Source organism: Bubalus kerabau, chromosome 7, assembly GCF_029407905.1.
Source record: "Bubalus kerabau isolate K-KA32 ecotype Philippines breed swamp buffalo chromosome 7, PCC_UOA_SB_1v2, whole genome shotgun sequence".
NCBI classification, from domain to species: domain Eukaryota; kingdom Metazoa; phylum Chordata; class Mammalia; order Artiodactyla; family Bovidae; genus Bubalus; species Bubalus kerabau.
The window spans coordinates 117,846,994-117,869,477 of record NC_073630.1 but is presented as its reverse complement, the minus strand read 5'-3'; the positions used below and the strand labels follow the sequence as shown (position 1 = coordinate 117,869,477).

General features: G+C 55.1%; 1 protein-coding gene across 1 annotated transcript in view; it reads right to left on the bottom strand.

Moving 5' to 3' along the window:
* The window catches only part of SORCS2 (sortilin related VPS10 domain containing receptor 2), a 329,996-nt gene that overhangs the window by 289,570 nt on the left and 17,942 nt on the right, over positions 1-22,484 (bottom strand). Inside the window, exons 9-10 of the mRNA XM_055587427.1 lie at positions 21,591-21,704; positions 10,874-10,941 (exon numbers count right to left, since the gene is read on the bottom strand). Of these exons, the coding sequence (XP_055443402.1) occupies positions 10,874-10,941; positions 21,591-21,704 (182 nt within the window). The remainder of the gene's footprint in view (positions 1-10,873; positions 10,942-21,590; positions 21,705-22,484) is intronic.

Genomic DNA, 22,484 nt, shown 5'->3' with positions numbered 1-22,484 from the left:
TAAATCAAACTCAGGTCTCCATGGTGATGTTAAGCAAACACATAGAGAGAGACTGTTGGGGGGAGGGAGTCACAGCCAATGGAAAGGCAGCTGGATGCGTCAGGGGAAGAGATGGAGGAAGGAAGCCCCCTCTGACACCTCCCAGGCGCCATGCGTTGCACACGTAAGATCTGTTCATCCTCACGTCAAAACCGCGAGGTCTACGCCGTCAGACTCAGGGTATAGACAAGGCCCAGGGTGGGGGTGGGGGGAGCCACAAAGCAGGGAAGGTGCAGAGACAGACGGAATCCGGATCTGTCTGGGGGCACAGACCACCCGGCCTAGAGCACCTGCAGTCAGCCACAGAGCAGCCCATCACTGTCTAAGACTTTCTCTCTAAAATAAGGCCTGCTCTTCCCGCCCACAAAGAGCAAGCCTTGCCACCTGTTTAACAATCCCTGCAGACACTTAGCACATCCACCTGTAAGGACCTTAACAGCACAGCAGCGCTTTGTCTGCCTGGACATTTAAGGCCCCGAAGACACAGGCTTCGATGCTGGGGACTGCCTGTGGGCTTCCGGAACACTCTGGATTCAGCCTGGCTGTGTCCACCTCACCCTCAGGACAGTCCAGCTGGGAGGACGTCCCTGTCCCCAGCTATCATCTGTCTCCGCAGAAAAGGACCCTGACGCTCCTTTACATTAGTATGTATCAAGAGGTTGTCGTCCAGCTTGATGGCTCAGATTTTCTAAACTCTGCATCCTCAACACATAACCCCCAAATTCTCAATCTTAAAAAATGGAGGGAGAGAGGTATCCTAGGAACACAGAACCCAATCTGTTCGAAGCGGAATGGCATCAAAATCCAGTAGCATTGCAGGGAGGCAGATGTGGTCTGGAAACCTCAAAGACAGCTCATCTGGAAAAGAAGGCCTGTACAGTCGCTTCCCAAAGCTTGTTCCATGGAAAACCAACCCCAGGAAATGCTCAGAGGAGCCAGAGCAAAATTAAACTTAAACTGCATAAAACATTTAAACAAGCAAAATTAATTGAAGCAAGTAAAAATTAAAATAACATTTTAAATTAAACAATTTTTTTTTAATGAAAGCTCATGGAATCAGATGGGATTGGAGAAATGCCACATGACCTTCTCCTGGAGACGTACGGTGCCCAGTGCTGTGTTAGACTCTAATGTGTTCTTCTGCAAAGAAGCCTGATCTGTTTTCTTCCATCCGAGTATATTTGCCTGGCTTGTGACCATACAACATATATTTTCTGGAAGGATCGATGTGCACCTGTTGTACTTTTGAGTGTCATTGAGCAAACAAGTCCCTTCATTCCCCTCCCCTCCCCCACTGGTGCTGGGTTGGACTTGCATCGGCCGATGGAATTTAGCAACTGTGAGTAGCAGAAGCCTTAAGTGTGCTTAGAGGGGTGCTTGCCTCTCTCGCTCCCCTGTCAGTGCATGGGGTCCTGATGGCCTCTGGCCGGTCAGCTGGGGTCCCACACATAGGCACCAGAGCCAAGCCTGCCAACCTCAGCTCAGGGGGAGCAGTCCAGCCACCCCAGCCTACAGCAAACAAACCAGTCACCCCAGGGCGTGAGAAGGAGCCTGCCGGTGCCACCGAGTTTGGGGTGACTTGTTACACAGCACCACTGCACTGCAGCTGAGGAATACACCAGCCCACAGAGACACTCTCCTAAGAATGGCGCTTCTAAGAATCGCGTATTTCGAAATATGACTTAGAAGAACACTCTTGGGAGGACACATTCTTAGAAAGTGCCGGGAAAGAATAAATGACGATCGTAGGAGCTCAGGACACAGTTAGAGGATACCCATCTCAACATTAAGGGTCAGGAAAGGACTTGGGCTATTTGCAGCAGAGAGGCAGGGGTGAAGAAGGAATTTAGCAATAGAAAAAAGATGCGCAGGAAATACAACAGCTAAATCCCAGAGGAGGGGCCTCGAACAGTCAATAAGATACAATAAAAGAAAGTATGTTTCATTCCACGAAAAATCACACAATTACAAGATAGGATAACACTCTAACGCTCTAAGGTCCACTTGAATGCAGACATACAAAGTCTGATGATTCCAGAGACGCAAGGCAGGAGTCACTCTGCAGACAGACTCACAAAGGAAAGAGGAAGGTGGAGACACGAGCAGACACACTCCGCAACCCTGATGGGAACAGTGGAGCCTGGGGACGAAAACTCTCACACTCCACAGCAGGGGAAGGTGTGGCTCAGCCAGCTTACAGGGCTTACAGGGCTGCAGGGATGAATGACCAAAACCAAGGCGCGAGCATCAGTCACGTTTCTAAAGGCAGCATGATCCCATCTGCGCTAATTTGTAAATCACACTAAACCCTAGGACACATTGGTTGTGGATAGACACATACGTGTGTACTTAACACACGACACCCCCATGGGGATGACTTCTGGGGTGGGGGATGGGGGGCATGGGGGAGGTGGAAGGAAGGAGGGGAGAGCTGGGCTGGATCAGAACCTGGAAGAGTGTGTTCATTTAAGAGATGGAGAGCCCAGGAAGAGAAAAATTAACATTTGTTACGGATGGGGAGCCTGTGTTGGGCTAGACTGCAGTCTGCTGCAATAACAGCTGAAGCCCCAAACTTCAGTGGCTTAAGCCGCATTACTCCTGCTCATGGACCACTGGTTCAGATAAATGACGTGACCCCACAATAACCAAACGGGAGGCCAGGGGAGGGAGAAACGCTTGGATTATTTGGTGAGCACGGGCTTGTCTCTGGCACGTGGGTACTCAGGCAGCTGGCACACCACATTCCACACCTTCTGTGTCCGTTCAAGATTTCAGGATTAAAGTGAAGACGGAGGAAGAGAATCACCCTCCCCCTCCCCCTACCGGGTGCAAAGAGCTGACTCATTGGAAAAGACCCTGATGCTGGAAAGATTGAAGGCAGGAAAAGGGGACGACAGAGGATGAGATGGATGGATGGCATCACCGACTCAATGGACATGAGTTTGAGCAAACTCAGGGAGATACTGGAGGACAGAGGAGCCTGGCATGCTACAGTCCGTGGGGTCGCAAAGAGTCAGACATGACTGAGCGACTGAACAACAACAACAATCCCTAACAAAAGGGTGGGGTTCCACCAAGTCACTCAGAGAAAACTCGAGACCCCAATATTCCCACGCCAGTATTCCCGAGGTTGCCCCTACTAAAAGTCCTGCCCAAGGTCACATGTCGGGGTGCAAGGGCAGGGCTGGCAAGGCCTCCACACTGTCCAGGCAGTGTGTGAACGGTGCCGTGGGCTGGGGCTACATGACAGCAGAGGTAAGCAGAGCGTGGAGAGTGAGCCAAGGTCTGCTTTCTCCCTGGCTCAGGACTCCCCCAGCCCCTCTCACTCCATCTGATGGCATCTGGGCCGGCTCTGTGCTCCTCGCTCCCACCCTACCTGCTGGGATGACCTCTTAGGCCTGAAGGGTCTTCCTGGTCTCAGCAGTGTTTCCCAAGGACCACATCACCATATGTCCATCCATGCATCCATCTGTCATCTGTCGATCTGTCTCTCTGTCCTCCCAGTCATATGTTTATCTGTACATCTGTCCCTCCCTCCATCCATCTATCCATCCATCTGTATATCCATCTACCCATCCATTCATCCATCTACTCATCTATATATCCATCCACCCATCCACACATCTATATATCCATCCATCCACCCACCCATCCACCTGCCTGTGTATTCATCCATCCATCCACCCATCTATATATCCATCATCCACTCATCCACCCATCTATATACCCACCCATCCATCCACCCATCTGTATATCCATCCATCCACCCATCCATCCACCCATCTATATATCTATCCATCCATCCATCCACCCATCAATATATCCATCCATCCATCTACCCATCCACCCATCTATATATCCATCCATCCACCCACCCATCTGTATATCCATCCATCCACCCACCCATCCACCCATCGGTATATCCATCCACCCATTCACTCATCAGCATACCCATCCATCCTTCCCTCCATCCACCCATCTGCATATCCATCCATTCACCCACCCATCCACCCATCTGTATATCCATCCACCCATCCACTCATCTGCATACCCATCCATCCCTCCATCCACCCATCTGCATATCCATCCATCCATCCCTCCATCCACCCATACACCCAATGCCCAACATCACCTTCTGTACCAGATCTGATCTAGGTTCTGGGCATTGGGAAATAATTGCAGTGGACCCTGCTGGTCTCCATCCTCAACCTGTGTATGTTCTGGCAGCCAGGGGTCGAAGGGGGCACCATACCATACACAGGGGACAAATCATTCACAGGAACCCCCCACCCTCCAGGAGAGATGTGATAAAGAGTGCCGGGGGCTGCATTATGCTGAGCAGTGGGGCAGCTTCTTTGAGGAAAAGAGGTTTACACTGAGATGAAACGTCCACGAGGAGCCAGTACCTGAGGGTCAGCATCAAGGGCACAGCATGCAGGTGCTACGGAAGGGACGGACCATACACGATGGTCAAGGTTCAGCAGCAGGCTGGGTGGCCGGAGACCGAGGAGTGAGGTGAGAGTGGAGGAGCGGGTAGGGGGCGAGATGGGAGCCAGGGGCACAGCATCCCCACAGGGGGTGGGGCTCGGGAGCTGGTCCAGGTGCCCTGGGAAGCCAGCGGCATGCTGAGCCGCACTCTTGTCAGCCCAACCCCCGGCTACTCAAAGCGTGGTCCCTGGAGCAGCAGCCTGGGCCACACCTGGAAACCTGGTGGACACGCAGAGCAGGGAAGCCTGAGCACACCTGCTCTGGAGCGGCCTTTCCTGAGGCTGGTCTCCCCTGGGGCACTTCTGAGAGATCCCACACTGAGTCCACATCTGCCAAGGCAGGGTGGTAGGTTTTAAGAGCTTTTCAAGTGACTCTTATGTACCTCCTGCTAAGGACTCGCCATCTACACATTGGCCGCTGCTCAGCTCTTGAGGGCTTGCATCCACCTTGTTGGGAACATTTATGAGGCCGCAGAGCCCCACTGGCCATTTGGGATCCAGCTTCGGAGACCCCAAACAGGCGTCTCAGGACCCCAGCCTGGGTGGCTGGCAGCAACCTGGGCTCTTGAGACTCTGGGCCCTGCAGCTTCCCAGAGATGCCCAGAGATGCAGGCCATGGGCACTCTCCAGGGGGCTACGTACGGATCATTTTGTCCTAGAGTTTGTATTTCCAGGACTGTCTATCCTGACCTTAACGTCGTCACAGGCTGTCATGGAGGAAACAAACTGCACACCGGGCTTTAGGTGCCCTGTGAGCGCTTATGTTCTTCTGCACCTGCCCCCAGGTTTTGGCCCTGCCCACTGAACTCACCGGCCCGGGCTCGGACAGGGCACCAGGATACACGAGTGTCAGGCGTGGCGGCCGCCAGGGCGAGCGGGCAGGACCAGACGTGGGCGTGTGTGCATGCCACATGCCTCAGGCCTCACAAGGAGAGGGGTCTGGGGGGCAGCAGTGGGGAGAGCTGATAGGGCTGCTGGGACCGCCAAGCACAGAGCGGCCGGAGGGGAGGGTGGCCGAGGGAACAGGACCACAGGGCGCTGCTGCGAGAGCCACGGGGGAGGCCAGATCCAGGCAGTGGCCACGCAGCTTCGTGGTGGATGTGTCCTGGCCTGAGCGGGGGCATCAGAAAGGTGTGCGTGCTGAGTCACTTCAGTCGTATCCAGCCCTTTGCCACCCTACGGACTGTAGCCCACCAGGCTCCTCTGTCCATGAGATTCTCCAGGCAAGAATACTGGAGTGGGTTGCCATGCCCTCCTCCAGGGGATCTTCCCCACCCAGGGACTGAACCCTTATCTCTTAGTCTCCTGCACTGGCAGGTGGATTCTTTACCACTAGCACTTCCGTTCACATCCAAACCCCCTGAAGCTGCATGCGACCTAATTTGGAACAAGGCCTTTGCAGATGTCATGAAGTTACAGAGCTGGAGATGAGCTCACCCTGGATCACCCGGGTGGGCCTCAAATCCAAAGATAAGTGTCCTTATAAGGAACACATGGAGGAGCGACATGGAGGAGGCCATGTGAAGATGGAGGCAGAGACTGGAGAGACGTGACCGCTAGGAAGGCCCCCGGCCCCCAGCCCCCAGTCCCCAGGAGCTGGAAGAGGCAGGAAGGATCCTCCCCAGTGCCTCCAGAGGGAGGCCAGCCCTGCTGGCATCTCTATTTCAGACTACTGGGCCATAGGATGGTGGGAGAACATTCTTCTGGTTTTAAGCCCCTAGACTTTGGTCCTTTGCCCCAGCACCCTGGGACACTTGCAGAGATTGGACAGGTAGGCCAGGGCAGGGTCAGCCGGCTCCTCTAGTTACCACTCACCTCCAGATGGTCCAGGAGGGGAGGTAGACCAGCTCTATGCTTGTCCAACCCCTGAGGCCAATCAGCAGCTTTCTTGGGGGAAGGGCTCCCATGCTCCCCCCGCCTCCTGGCTGAGAGGCTGAGCAGAGAACAGTGCCCACGCAGAAGGAAGGGGCAGAGGGCTGGATCCTCAAAACCAGCCAGGGAGACAGGGAGAGACACTCCCGCCATGTGGCCCACGAAAGGCAGGACAATTAAAATTGCATCCAGCTTAGATTTCAGAGAGTCATTTCCAAACTGTAAATACCACATCTGTCAGTAAAAATGTATCTCGATTACACAGGAGAATTCTTGGGAGTCTGGGTGCACCTTCAATAAATGTGTCATTAATAACCCCACTGAAGACGTTTTGCTAGACAGCAGCACCCCGAACTGCCCTCCACGTGTGCCCTTAACAGCAGACAGAGGGTGGGTGACATCCTTACCGAGGGCCGATGGCAGTGTCTCCCCTTCTAAACAAGCTTGCACAGTCTCAACACGGGGGACGTGAGCAGGTGATGCTCGCAAGAGAAAACGCGATTAAACCCAGAAACCACTCGCCCTCGCTAAGGGTATGGAAACGGCACTGCCTCCCTCTGGGCCAGTAGGTTAGCAAGTTCTAGAAACGCTGTCAGCCTGAAGGTGGCCAGGAGGCAGGGCGCTGCCCCACGTGGAGGGTCGCGCGCCTCCTGGAGAAGAATTTGGTGCTGCCGCATGCCAGCCATGAATCTGCTCAGACCGTCTGGCTCAGAAATGGAACTCCCTAAGACGCTTCCCAGGGAACAAAGCAGAATGGAAAGCGACGTGCCGGAATGCCTCATGACCGCAGCAGGCCTAGGAGCTGTGTGAATGGCGTGAAAGTGTTGGTTGCTCAGTAGTGTCTGACTCTTTGTGACCCCATGGACTGCAGCCCACCAGGCTCCTCTGTCCACGGGATTCTCCAGGCAAGGATATAGTGCGGTGGGTTGCCATGCCCTTCTTCAGGGGATCCTCCCAACAAAGAGATCGAACCCAGGTCTCCTGCATTTCAGCAAGATTCTTTACTATCTGAGCCACAAGGGAGGCAGGGCTAGGAGTTAGAACAAATCAATCCTGGGGTGAATGCACAGCCATAAAAAATAATCATGTGGCCCGTGATACCGCACAGAAAAATGGGAAACTCCTTGCCTGTGTGAGAGAGACAAGGGGCGCAACTTGACTCTGTGTCTCACGGTACAGCAGTCTCAGCACAAGAGAGATGAGATGAACACAGAAATGAGGCCTGACAGGTGGGGATGTGGATGAACTTTCTGGAAATGACTGATGCTTCTGCATGTATTTTTAATAAAGGAGAGGAAACGTCTGAGTCTAGAGACTGATGAGAAAAGAATGTGGAAAATTAAAATCTGTTGATTTGCTTCGGAGGAAAACTAAATTTAGACTGCGTGCTGTTCTGGGGACGATTCGTATGCAGTCTCCCTCAGTCCTCACGATTTCCCATCCAGGGATGTTTCCACTTTACAGACAAGGAGACGGAAGCTCTTGAGAGGAAAAAGAGCTCCCTGTGGAGATCCTCTGAGGTGGGTGGTTTGTCTTCCTTGAGACAAGTTGGGACCGGGAACCCTTTGCGGCAGAACTTTCACCTGGACAAACGTCTCCTCGAGCAACAGAATACAAAGAGATACAAGGGACTAAAATCTGCTGCGTGCATGCACTGTTGGAGCAAATTCTGGACAACAAGATTCACAAAGACCAAAACCCCAACTGCCATGTCTGAAGCTACGTTGTTCTTTAGTCGCTCAGTCCTATCCGACTCTTCGTGACCCCATGGACTGTAGCCCACCAGGCTCCTCTGTCCTGGAATTCTCTAGGCAAGAGTACTGGAGTGGGGTTGCCATTTCCTTCTCTAGGGGATTTTCCCAACCCAGGGATTGAACCCGCATCTCCTGCATTGCAGGTGGATTCTTTACTGCTGAGTCAACCAGAGAAGCCATATCTGAAGAGCCAGGAGCAAAAAGAGGTTTTCGGGAGCAAAACAGGGTACTGCACCTGACCTCTGCACTCAACACCGCCAACAGGTGGGCAAACCGCCTAAGCCAGCCCTCCTGCCCGACCCTCAGACACAGCCCTAGCCTCACCCCATTTAAGGAACCAGCTTGGCCCCCCTCAGGGAGCGAGCAAAGGAACCTGTTACTTGATCTCACTCCCTCCTGCTGCAGCAGGGACCCCAGTAAAGCCTTGCCTGAATGTGTAGTCTGGCCTCTTGGACTTCAGTCGCTCAGTCATATCCAACTCTTTGGACCCCATGGACTGCAGCACACCAGGCTTCCCTGCCCTTTACTATCTCCCAGAGTTTGCTTAAACTCATGTCCATTGAGTCGATGATGCCATCCAACCATCTCATCCTCTGCTGCCCCCTTCTCCTCCTGCCTTCAGTCTTTCCCAGCATCAGGATCTTTTCCAATGAGTTCTTCACATCAGGTGGCCAAAGTATTGGAGCTTCAGCTTCAGCATCAGTCCTTCCAAAGATTAAGGAGGCCAGGAACCCTGTTTGGTAACAGCCTGGCTTCCCTACCTGTATATGAAGAATTCTGAGTCTTGAGGCCACACTGGAGGGCTAGCCAAGGTCATTTCCACCTCCACGAAGCCCCCATGAAGACTTGCCACAAATGTTAATTCCACCCAGCAACTCTGTGGGAAGCAGCACAATGACCCCAGGAAGGACTGCTGGCTACTCAAGCTACACTCACAATAACCTCACCTCCTCTGTCCCGGCTTGTGAAGATGCTGCAGGAGCAGACAGAACCCAGCTCCCACACTCCAGGGAATTAACAAACATTCATGGAGACCTGGCCTGACAGGCAGGGGCTGGGGACCGAGTTAACTTAGTAGAAGGACTCTGCTTGGAGCTAGAGAGGACAAGCGCCTCTCTCTACTTTGCAGCCAAGGGGACCTGTCCTTGGACCATCCACCTGGCCGGGGGGAGCCCTCCAGGAGCTGGCCCTTCTCAAGGAGCCTGGCCCGGAAACCAGTGCCCAAATGAGAACTTTTAAAGGGCAACCAATGAGATTTCACTGCAGCTTTAAAGCTCACGCCACTCTCCGCTCTCATCCCAAACAATGAACAAACAGCCTTATCTACCCCCGGAGGAGCATTTCTGAAAGCAGGTTCCTTGCTGGATGAGGTGCTTCGAGGCACGAAATTGAAACGTCCCAACACATAAAGAAGAGGGGATCCTGGCTACAAAGCATTGTGGCAGGCTCCTTATCCTGAGACTGGCGTGGAATTGGAAAGCAGGCTGGCGAGTCTGGGAGGCAAATCTGGGGCTGAAAGGGGCGGGTTCGGAAAGGCTCTTCTGCTGGAAAAGGGAAGGAAAATGCACGGCTGCCCACTCCCCACATCAGCACCAGGGCGACCACGCCCACACAAGGCCACCCTGCTCCTCATCTGGCAAAGGATGCAGCCAACTCAGGGGTCATTTCAGCAACTTCCAGGAGCATCAGGGCAATTCCTCGGTAAGAACCAACTAGGAATCAATCATGAGGCCCCTTCGCTAAAAGCAAAGCCAGAGGCCGACAGGAAATCAACTCAAGGTGGCGACATGCATGTCAGGAGTCCTGATCAGCAGGTTTCTGTGTTTTTAATAGATTTCAAATACAAAAAAAAAAAGAATTAATTATTACTTGAGAAACATGTCTTGGAAAGCAAAATGATTCAACACGCAGAGAATGTGAAAATATCGAGTGGTGCCCCCAGGACACAGCATCCTCACCTGAGAGATGCACTGAAACCCCAGCCCACGACGCTGGGACCCTTCCTTCCCCTTCCAGGGAGCTTGCATGTTAAGTCACTTCAGTCCCACTCTGCGACCCCATGGATTGTAGCCCGTCAGCCTCCTCTGTCCATGGGATTCTCCAGGCAAGAACACTCGAGTGCGTTGCCATGCCGCAGACACAAATACAAAGCTGATCATAACCCAAATGACATCTCCAGGCCTCCTCCTCACCCACCTCCTTGAAACCTTCAAAGAGGCCGCCTAACTCTTGGATTGAACTCACATTTCACATACAGACAGATAGCGCCCATCGGCAGTGGTGGGTTCTTTATTTTCCAAGCTCTTGGACTGAGCCAGAGAGAAAGACCCCCGGACCGTGAGGATAATCGGCGTGTCTGGGGGACTCCGGGAGCTGTGTCGGAAGCTCGGAGCACAAGCAGAGGAAATTGTGCACTGACCTGAATTCACAAGGCAGCCCCCCTTCCCCCAGGGAGGACAACAGCAGGGGGAAGGAGCACAGACAGAAAGGGAAGAAAGCAAAGACACCCTCCAACGCCTGTCTGTGCTGCAGCCCGTCGTGCGCCGCTGACGGGACTCCTAACTGGCCTTCACCTTCTCCTACACGCATTTTCCAGTGGAAGGGAAGTCGAGAGGCCTCCAGCGAGAGGAGGCTGCTCCAGCCCGCCCCCAGGATCTCAGCCCCAGCCTTGGAGATGCGCAGGTACCGGAGGAGATGAGGCCCGCCCTCGGGCTGACTTACCGCCACAGAGAACTTTCCAGAACCTTCCCCATGTCTGCGTGGTAATACTTGGTCAGGATCAAGATCACCTGTGATGGCAACAGAGATAAAGGCAGAGATCAGGGGCTTTCAGGGTTCTCGACAGGGTGGGGTATGATGACCCTCCCCTACCCAGGATGGGGTGGGGGGGCTCTTCCTATGAGTCCCAGACGCCAAGCCCCAGAGCATTCAGACCCCATGCTGGTTTCTGCTCCAAAAAGTCACTCTGCACTTCACAATGACTCTCGGAACGTCCCATGCTGGTGAGGTCCACCCAGCGGTATATGCCACTCAGCAGGAATCTCCCCAGCTCAGCCCTGGACTGTCTCAGACTGTGGCCCCAGGGAGCCGAGGAGAAGGTGGTCCCAGTGAGCAGGAACGTATCGGGTGAGGCTTTGTAAGAGGGGCGTTGTCCCCACCCACGCCTTCGAGAACAAGAAGGCGGCCAGAAAGAGCAGCTGGGGGCTTCAGGCAAGGCTAGGGCAGCCCTGAAGTATGTGCTGTTATTAACGTTCCCCGGAGCGGCAGCCGACGGCAGAGCCGATGACAGCGGGTTGGGAAGGCGGGCAGGGACAGCTGGGACCTGGGGGGGCATGGGGGGTGGGGAGGAGGCGGGCACGAATCATCAAAGGCACACACGATTTTTGTCGTTGGTGTTAAACTGTTCACCACACACACTGGGCCCTAACTTAACAAAGCGTCTCCATTCCAGGCCTGTGCAGAAAATACAGCTGTTTATAAAAATGAAAATAAATGCACATAAGCAGCCAAAAGTTCCCCATCCCCCCCGCCCCAGAATGTATGAACAGCAAGGTAACAAGACTTCATTCACCTGCCGGGCGAGAAAGGGGCCCCCTCTCCCCAATTTCTTCACAAGCCTCTGCATTTCCACGTACGTCAAATTTCATTTCACTCACTGCCAGACCCTATTAGCAGCTCCTAACATTTCCGTTGCCATGGGAGCCCCGGGAGGTGAAGCGGGACCAGCCCCCGGGGGCCCAGCAGAGCGGTCGGCCTGGTTAATTTGGGGTCACCACACGGGCCATCCCCAAGCTTGGCGCCTTCTGGCGAGCAGGACTTTGCTGCTCTCCGTCTTGGGGGCATAGTCACTGCTGGAGTCTGGCTGATCTTTCTTTCCCTGGTGATTAAAGCGGGGAAGATATAAGGAGGAGATGTCAAGTGAAATGGGACAGTATGCATTTTAGAGGTAGCGATGATTAAAAAAAAAACCCGAGGTCTTGTCAATGGAGGCGCGATCGGCCTGCCTTGCTCGGGAACAAAGCGATTTTCTCCTGCTGGGCTCTCGGGCTGCCCGAGTCAAGCAGGAATCCTCTGAAGATGGGGGAAGACAGCAGAGTGAGAGGCCCTGGACGTGCAGGAGACAAGCGTATTTTTAACCTATTGATTTATATTTTATCGTCTTGCTGTTCCCAGAGGGGATTTCAAGAAGCGGGAGCATGGCGGCTGGAAGGGACCTCAAAGTCTGTTTAGCCTGGCCCCGTCCAGGGCGGGATTGTCAGCCTCGCATCCTTGCAGAACAGCCGCCATCCGGGCTCTGCCTGCACGCCTGGACGGTGGGGGGCTCCGCCCCGGCCTGGGGCTCGGGCCCCTCTGTGCACCGAGCTCAGTCTCCCTGCAGCTTCTGCCGGTGTGGACTCTGTCCTGCCACAGTGGGCCACCGCCAAGGGGTACCCCCTCCCACCCCCTCTGGGTGAGACTCCCGACTCATGCCCACCCCCTTCATTCTAAGCTCCGGCCTTTGCACAAGCTGGTCCTCATCGTGGGACCCTCTTCCTCTCACCCCACCTCCCACCTCTAATGCCTGGGTTAAATCCTACTCAGCATTCAGATTGCAGACTGACACCACCTCCAGGAAGTCCCCCAGGCTCCTCCCGTGGATTCACTGTCTCTTCCAAAGTCCTTCAGACCCTGTGCTTCCCACTCCCCCAGCACAGCCCACAAGTCTGTCACCACCCTGAGTCACGAGCCCTTTGAGGGAGGGGGAGCTGTGTCTTGTTTTATGTCCCAGTGCTGGGCACAGAGCCTGCTGTATAGCAAGCACTCGAACCGCTCATTGGCAGAAATATAGACGGCATTTCCCAAAGTGACGACGATGAAGGCAGTGAGGCCAGGCAGAGGGGATGCCCTGGTCGCCTGCTCACAAGCCACTCTTCCATCAAGAGCATACCACCCCTCTTCCTGCTGGGGGGTAGACTCACCCTCCAGGCACCACACTAAGCAGGAGGAGAATAGGGGTCCAGAGGCCAGGACCCAGGTTGTGCCTGTCTGGGGGTGGACCCAAGGAACTGCCCAGCTGATCAGCCTGGCACCTGGGGAGAGCCGGACAGGCCCAGCTGACACCCCTGATTCTGCAGTTGGCAACGGGAAGAACCCTCTGCTCTGGGGGCAGACCCTTCAAGCTCCATGTCTCTCAGTCTCTGGGTCTATCCCCTGGAGGAGCAAGTGGCAGCCCACTCCAGCACTCTTGCCTGGAAAATCCCATGGATGGAGGAGCCTGGTGGGCTACAGTCCATGGGGTCCCAAAGAGTCGGACATGACTGAGCAATTGAGCATGCACACAGGCAAGCATTAGTTCCCAGGAGAAAAAAGAAAAGAAAAGTGTAGTTGCTCAGTCATGTCCGACTCTTTGCAACCCCATGGACTACAGCCCGCCAGGCTCCTCCGCCCATGGGATTCTCCAGGCAAGAACACTGGAGTGGGTTGTCATTCCCTTCTCCAGGGGATCGTCCCGACCCAGGGATCAAACTCGGGTCTTCCGCATTGCAGGCAGACGCTTTACTGTCTGAGCCAACAGGGAATCCCAGTTTCCAGGGGAACGGGCTGATGATCAAAACACAGGAGGGAGGCATTTTGACATCACTGACTGGAAAAAAAATAAAATCACCTGAACATTCACAGTGAATTGGAAATTGCACCAGTTTCATAAGAGTTCCATGTTCTGTTCTCAGGAGACCACCCTGGGGGCCCCAGAGGAGCCTGGACGCAGCCTAATTCAATGTAAACGAGGCGCCCGACTTTCTGTATGGATGGAGGTGCTAAGGCACCTCCCTACCTTGAGCCTTAGACCTGCTTCGTGTCGCCACGGCCTTTGGCCTCTCTGAGCCCAGCATCCCCCTTCATCCACGGGGATAATGTAGGACTCAGCCAACGCCTCACCCAACAGCAGAGCTGTTCTTGGGCCCACGTCTCGAGGATGAAGACCTCCTCCCGGACCAGCCCTGGCGGGCCCTGGTGTCCTCACTCACTCCCTGCGCTTAGAAGGATGCCCGTCCAGGGAGGTACAGGCTGGACCAGGACAGACGGGAGAGATGCGGGCAGGACGGGCTCACGACGGAGCTCTTTCCGGGCCCCGGGACACACTGCAGTGGGAACACGACAGCCGGCAGAATCAGGGCCCATCGCCCCATGGCCCGGCACTTCCACTCAGGGAGCTCTTCCATGGATGTCCCCGTACACATGAACTGAAGGGTGTCCCGAGTGACTGCCCGCAAACCATTTATAACAGCTGGAGACTGGAAGCTCCACGCAGACCCAGCCACAGGCCTGGCCCACTCACTGGGACGCAGCTGCCCACAGCAACGTGGGGCAGCGTCCAAGAGCAGACGTACCATGGAGACTCCAGAAAGGACCTCCTCCCAACCCCGCCAGGAGGCCAGCTCAGCGAGTGGGGCCGGGAAGGAACAGCGCCGTGTCCCTTCTGTGTTCCAAACAGGAGAGGCAGACCCCCTGAGCTGAACTCTGCAGCATGGTTCCAATGGTAGGTTTTATGTTCCTTGAATTTTACCTCCATTAAAAAAGGGAGCGAGGATAAGGGTCGATACTCATTTCTGCTTAAAGATGCATGATGACACGCTAGAGGGGACAGAAGGGACTTTTTACAGGGTGGCCTTTGGGGGAGGGGGAGGGCTGGCAGAGGGGAGGAGGAGTGATTTCCACTGGGGACCCTTTACTATCTGCAGCCCTCTGAACCATTGGCCTGTCAGCCACTCCACCTCCACACATCAGGGGCATGTGTGCATGTGTGTGTGTGTGTGTGTGTGACCTCGGACCACAGATCCACTGCAGGGCACCTCACCTCTGATGAACCCTCATATCTGGTCATAGTCTTTCTTCCTCCTACCTTCAAAACATGAAAAAAAAAATGCTCATTTTCATGCTGGTGGGGCTGGTGTACATGGTTGGCGAAGATTGGACCCTGATGAAAGCTTTCAGCTGGTGCTTAATAATTGCTTCCAGTGAAGCACGCTGACAAATCCCTTCCTAACTGAGCCAGGCTGCCTGGACTCTGAAGTAGTCCTGCTCCCTCGGGGGCAGCGAGGGGGTCGGACCAAGTGACGGAAAACCAAAGGAGGTCCCGACCCGGAGGGTCCCCACCCCCAACCCAGACATGGCTGTGAATCATGATACAGGGGCGGGTGCAGACCCCTGCCCCGCAGAAGCACCAGGCTTCTCCCCGAAAACTTGCACACAGGAGGCCAGGAGAGAACGCATGTTCTCCCACTGTTTCCCCCAGTTCAGTTCAGTTCAGTTCAGTCTCTCAGTCGTGTCCGACTCTTTGCGACCCCATGAATTGCAGCACGCCAGGCTTCCCCATCCATCACCAACTGCCGGAGTTCACTCAAACTCACGTCCATTGAGTCGGTGATGCCATCCAGCCATCTCATCCTCTGTTGTCCCCTTTTCCTCCTGCCCCCAATTCCTCCCAGCATCAGGGTCTTTTCCAATGAGTCAACTCTTCGCATGAGGAGTTTCCCCCAACAGCCCTGTAAATGGGCCCCTGGTTCCCACTTCGCATGGGAAGCCGTGGGAGGGGCAGTGGCCACCCCCAGAGGCACACTGGAGACGGCAGAACTAGAACCAGACCCTCCCGTGGCTCCTTCTAGAACAGCCTCCTGGGGAGTTCTCACCAGCCCAAGCTGAAGAGGAAGGGACTTCCTGCTGACCACAAGGCAGCCGGACAGCCCACTCCCCACCCCCCAGGAAGGCCGTGGGCTCAGCAGTGGACGCCTTTGCCCAGATGCATCCTCCATGAAGAAGTCAATTCTGGTTAAGAGAAATCAATTCCACATTTATTTACCCAGGAGAGGAATCCTGTTTCTCTCTGCTAAAGGCCCCGGAGGGGAAGGGTGGAGATTCATTAGGCTCAGAAAGCCACGTGGAGGGTGCTAGTTCTCCAGAGTCGGGCCTTGGCAGAGCCCAGCACTTTCCAGTAGACACCCGAGACTGTGTGGGTGTCCTCATTCACTGCCGCGACCCCAGGAGGCTCACCTGCCCCGTCCTTTCCCCCTCCTCCATGAAGCCCTCTTGGACTCTCCATGCTAGGGAACTCCCCACATGCTCCAGGAGCCTCCCTGGAGGGTCTCACTCCCAACTGGGCCATTAACGCACTAGTCAAGGCTGCCGATGGCACCAGACATTTGAAACCTCCGCAGAGCAGACAGCCTGGGTCCCCACCTGCCACACCCTCCCTCTGGATTCAGTGCCCAGGGCCCCCTGGCTCCAGGCTCCTCTGCAGAGCCCGGAGGACTTCACAAGGGGACGACCATGTTCCCAGAGCCCAAGGGGTCTGGTCTGAATCCTGGCTCCACTGTTGAGGAGCCCTGTGCTCCTGGGGGCTCAGTTTCCTCATCTGTGACACAGACGCTGTGTCGGATCCCAGGGCTGGAGCAGAGATGGAATGAGGCTGGTGGGTGCACAGTGAGCTAGGTTAGGGCCACAGTTAGAGCTGGGACTCGGAGAAGGCAATGGCACCCCACTCCAGTACTCTTGCCTGGAAAATCCCATGGACGGAGGAGCCTGGTAGGCTGCAGTCCATGGGGTCACTAGGAGTCGGACACGACTGAGCGACTTCACTTTCACTTTTCACTTTCATGCATTGCAGAAGGAAATGGCAACCCACTCCAGTGTTCTTGCCTGGAGAATCCCAGGGACGGTGGAGCCTGGTAGGAGGCCGTCTATGGGGTTGCACAGAGTCGGACACGACTGAGGCGACTTAGCAGCAGCAGCAGCAGAGCTGGGACTCAAGTTAGAGTTTGTGTGAAGTTTAGGGTGAGGGTTAGGTTTAAAGTTTGGGGACAAATAGGGTTCCAGCAAGTGCTAGATTCAGGGTTGGGGTGGGACAGGAGGTGGCATGGGACTTCTCTGTGAAATACTGTTCTGCATCTCATGGTCTGGGCAGCACTTGTTTGGTGATACTCCCGAGAAGCATTGTGTGTGGCAGTGTAGGTGAGTTGCTATGAAGTAAAAGTGAAAGTATTAGATACTCAGTCGTATCTGACTCTTTGAGACCCCCTGAACTGTAGCCCACCAAGCTCTTCTGTCCATGAAATCCTCCAGGCAAGAATACTGGAGAGGGAAGCCATGTCCTTCTCCAGGGGATCTTCCCAACCCAGGGATCAAACCTGGGTCTCCTGTTTTGCAGGCAGATTCTCTACCATCTGAGCCACCAGGGAAGCATCATATGCGTTAGTGTACGTGACAAGGAAATATCTATGAGAAGATTGTTAAATAAATCAGTGAACAGTCAGACCTACCTATCCACCACCATAGGCTCCTCTGCCCGCTTCTGCGCCCATCCGCCTTTATTCCCTGGCCCAGACCCCTGCACCTCTTCACCTGCTGGGCCAGCATAGCTGCCACCTCCTCCAGGAAGTCTTCCAGGATGTCTCCGGACTAGGCTGCTGATTTGATTACATCAGATTTTCCGACAGCGGGCGTGAGCTCAAGCACAATGTTTTGGGGGCTGAGCCCCATCCCCTCACCATCTGCTTTGCCCTGAAGCCCAGCACCAGGGTGAGACCCATGTCAGGGGAAGATACACAGCCCGTGGGTGAACCTACACTGCTGCGTCGTGCCCTTCCTTGCTCTGGTGTCACTTCCTCGCTTACAACACTGGAGGATTAAGGCCACACGCCTCCGAGTGGCTGTGATGACAAAGTGTGATGATAACACGTGTGAAGGGCCTGGCACCCCACCGACTCAACCGAGGGGGGCTGGCCAATGGACTGTGCCTTCCCTCCTCAACAATGAAGGTGACACCCAGGACCTTGGTGATGCCTCGCCACGCTCTGAGACACCCAGCCCGAAGTAGGATCCCTTTCTGAGGTCACAGAGCTTTGACCCCATTCAGCCATTCTGTCCTGGTCACAGGAATAGAGGTCAGAGGCCACCCAGCAAGTCCCTAGTAGGACCTCACTTCATCTCCCTGGTATCTGAGCAATCTCTCCTCCCTACCCTTACCCCCAAGCTTAGGAAAAGCAGGGAGAGAGCAGCTGGCGCTTCCAGGAGCAGAGGAGGTTGGAGGGGAGGTGGGCGGCCCTGGGAAGGGGCGACCGCTGCTCTCTGTGGATGCAGAAGCCAGGTGACCCTACAGAAGCCCTTGTTCAGAAGCTTCTGCCAAGACAACAAGGCAGTCTAAGGACGGCCTTTTGGAGGCTTGGGGAGGGGGAGGGGGGTTTCGTGAGGCTCTGGGTGGGAGGGCACTGGTTCCGCTCCCTCCTAGGAGGAAGGACACAGATGTACACAGAGGATGTTGGCCAAACAAGGGAGACACAGCAGTTTGGATCTGGGCACCAGCTTCAACCCAAAGGCAGGATTCCCTGCAAAGGAGGCTCAGATTCCAGTTTCCAGGTTCTGCTGGCTCGCTGAGGTGCATAGAGCAATGTCATCAGAAGAAGCCAGGTGAAGGGCACACGGGTCTTGGCACTATTTCTGTAACTTCTTGTTATTTTTAAATAAATAAAAAGAGAGGGAGACTTGGGAGACACACCAGCCGGATGCACACAGAAATAAACAGATGGAGACTGTGCAAGCTCCCACCTCCCCGCACCCCGAGGGCGCCTGGAGACACGGCTGAGCCTGCGGCCACCCCATCTCCGCTCTCCACCCGGTCCCGTGTTGGAGACCAAGGCCCATAAAAACACCTTCACAGCAGCAGCCATGGTGGGGTCCCTCCGCGTGATGGGCAGGCCCGGCCCAGGGGTGCCCAGCACGTGGGGACCAGCCAGGGCCGGGGATGCAAGAAGTAAAAAAGGACGTCGAGGCGAGGAAAAGAACAGCTCACAGGAGCCGTGGCCTTGAACCTGTGACCCCGCCCACCAGCGGCCACAGCCCCTTCTCCCTGGGAGAGACAGCAAGAGGCAGGCGCCCCGGGGTAGGGTCCCTGGGGGCTTCTCCAGGGCCCCGCGGTATCCACACTGGCAGCTGAAGTGCAGTCGTCTGCCGAGGCACACTGTTCACCTGAACCCATTTCCCGACGCAGCTGCCCGGCCCTCCTGGGCAGCAGGTGTGGCTCTAGACTCGCTTCCAGCCCACAGAGCCCAGCTCGGCAGCAGCAAGCGCACCGGACCAGGAAAACCTCCTCCTGATCATCATGATGCATGAAAAGCAGACGGATTTACTCTACTGGGTCCCACGCTGAGCACTTCCCAGATGTCAGCTCGTTTAATCCTCCCAAGAGCCCTGGTTGCCGGGAACCACTCTGTCCCCATTTTTCAGGTAGGCACGTGCGGGCACACCAAGGGAGGCTGCCCTGACGTGAGAACACAGCCCCGAGGCCTCTGGGAGTCCGGCTGGAAGAAAGGAGGCCCTCTGCCCAGCGCAACCTGGTTGGACTCGCCAGTGTGGGGCTGGAGGACACCAGAGCATGCTTCCTGCTGTAATCGAATGCCCATCCTGAGCTTTGGCCCCTGGAGGTGCCTGGTAAAGCAGACTCAGAGCTATCCTGGAGCTAAAGAGCTTAGCTGGCAGTGGAGCCCCGGGCTCACGGACCCCAGTGCTGCCTGACAGCTGACAGATTCCCCACACTGATGGGCTTTCCTCAACCTTGGAGGGTCAGGCCCTGGGCACCAGGCTGGGCTCAGGGTCGGGGCACCCATCCCACCCTAGCCCGCCGCAAGCCCACTGCAACCTGGCCAAGTCCCCAGTAGGCTCTCCACTGACTTTGCGCTGGATGTTTTACGGTTCCAATTTCAGATCGCAGCATGTCAGTGTTTCACCAATCCTCTGAGAGCCCTCGTCCAAACAAAAGGCTATATTAAGGCTGATTTATTCGTAATGCCTCAAAGCCACCACACAGACAGGCTGACCCCCAGAGCATCCGGAGCCAGGGCCGGGTCTCCAGCCCCACCTTTGTGGCAGCATTCGCCAGGGTTCGGGAATGAATGAGCAAGTGCACACACAGGTGGATGGCACGTGCCAATCAGGCAGGACAGACAGCTGCACACCTGGAAGAGACCCCTGCCTACCTGAACAGGCCCCGCCCACTGGAACAGGCCCCGCCCCTCATCCTTTCTCTTGATCCCACCCTGCTGCGCTCAGCCTTCAGCTTGCTGTATCTAAGCGCCCATGTCCTGCCGGGTCTTCCTCTCCCATCCGGGAACATCCTAACTCCTCCCAGGAGCTCCTCCCAGGCACATCTGTTTGGGAAGACTTCAGGAACCTTCTGCCCGCCTCCTGCTTTGAGCCCCCACAGACCCAGGACGTGGTGGGTTAGATGCAGCCCCCACAAAGGATGTCCCCCTGGAGCCTGTGGATGCATCTACCAGCCAAGGAACCCCAAGAATGGCCAGCAGCCCCCAGAAGCTGGGGGAGGGGCCTGGGGCAGACTCTCTCTCAACAGCTTGGGAAGGGACCAGCCCTGCCAACCCCTTGACTTTGGGTTTCCAGTCTCCAGACCCTGGGAGAATAAGTCTCTGCTGTTTGTGGTGTTTTGCTATGGCCATCCCAGGACACTGATACAGGCACTCGCCCATCTTCCAGATGGGGACACTGAGGCTCAGCTTGTAGGAGGTGACGGCTGGGAATGGGCAGGGCTGGGGTCTCCACTGGGGGCTGCCTGACTCCACAGTTAGGGACCCCTCCCACTGCTCCAGGTGCCCCTTCAAACAGAGAGCCAGCCCCAGATAGCAGGGGCCATTGGGAGGCTCTGCACAGCTGCCCAGCTCCCTGGAGGCCCCTGCTCACTCCCTGCTGCCAGTTCCCCTTGGGAGGTGCTGGGCTCCCGTCTTGGGCTGGGCCTTAACAGAGAGCAGGTGAGAGCCTGCTCAAGCCCTCCATCAATCAGCCGCCTTCACAGGCACGCAACCCAGTGTTTAAAAAAAAAAAAGAGAGTTGAGAACTAAGCTTTGAAAGGATCCCTATAAATCAAAATCAGTCAGCAGAAAATAAATGGAGGAACATTACTGATCTGCGGAAAACGGCATTTTTACATCAAATTTGTTTGAGGGATAAAGTGTATTTTAATAGGTGGGTCTTCATCGACGTTTCCACCTCAGCTGTCCTTTAAAAATATTATTTACCCTCCATTGCTCATGACCTGATTGAATTTTAATTTCACCCATCCCTCCTTTTTAACAGTCACTTGAAGTAAAATTTTTAATGAAATTACAGGACTTTTTTCCCCCCTCTTGGCCGTCACTCTTCAAAATGATGCTCGGCGTTTCTACTACCTGGAAGAGTTGGCATTTTTCAGATCTATTTATGGTACTAAAGGGTAATTGGAGAAACTGTGATGTTGCTGGGCCACCTTCTCTCGACATAAAACGCACCAGGGGAATCTCCTGGAGGGGGGTGGAAATTGCTGATACTGGTTCTAAAACAGAAAGCCCTCCCCAGGCTCCCATGCCCGCCGCCTCCCCACCCCCACCCGTCTGCTGTCAGAAAACTGCACGTTCCTTACTTCCAAGAATTTCTCTTTGGAGAAGATGCTGTCATATCGGAACAGAGGAGCTCGGAACAAAGGAACCACGGGTGATGGGGTAGTGAAGACTTTGGGTGCGTCCAGCCAGGAAGGCTGAGATTTTGGGGGGCACAGCAGCCCCTGAACGAGTCTCTTGACCTCACGGAGTCCAGACAGGCAGGTCACCCAGAAAGACCCATCCCTCAGGAGTGTCAGGAAAGCAGGGAGGCTGGTGGATCAGCTACCAGCTTGGAAAGAATCCACCAGGGCCCCTCTGAGACCTGCAAAGACGAATTTATCTCCCAAGAAAGCCAGTGGGAGAGACCAACGACGGATTCTCTCCCTGTTTCCAGAATCGGCTCCTCTCAGCCATCTAGGGGTGCAAAATGACTTCTGGGGGCCTCAGGCATTTGGGCCTCTGCGGGCCACTTCCTCCGTAAAAGATATTAACACTTCTATTTTGCAGCTGCATTGGCGTAAAAAAAAAAAAGAATATATTCCTATTATATATCGAAATGTTTCCGTGACCTAAAACTTTATTTATTCTTCTTCTGATTTTAAAGGACAGTAAAGCACTTTTGTGGGTCTCTAAATGGGTCGTGGGCCCTGGTAAGGAGCCCCGTGCCTGCAGGACACCCCCGCTGGCCCACCACCTCTGCTGTTCAGCTGCGGCCTGCCCCCCAGCCCCCCTCAACCTGCTGGGTTCTCTAGTGCAGGCCGGTCGGCAATACATGCCCCCTCGCCTGGGAGGACAGCGGCTATCACCTCTCCTCTGGAAGGGGACCCTGCTAAGAATCTCAGCAAACCTATAAACATACAAGCACATCAGCACCATTTTCCGCTCCATTCCAGGGTTTACAGACCAGCCTGGGACCCAGTATGGGGCTTCTCTGA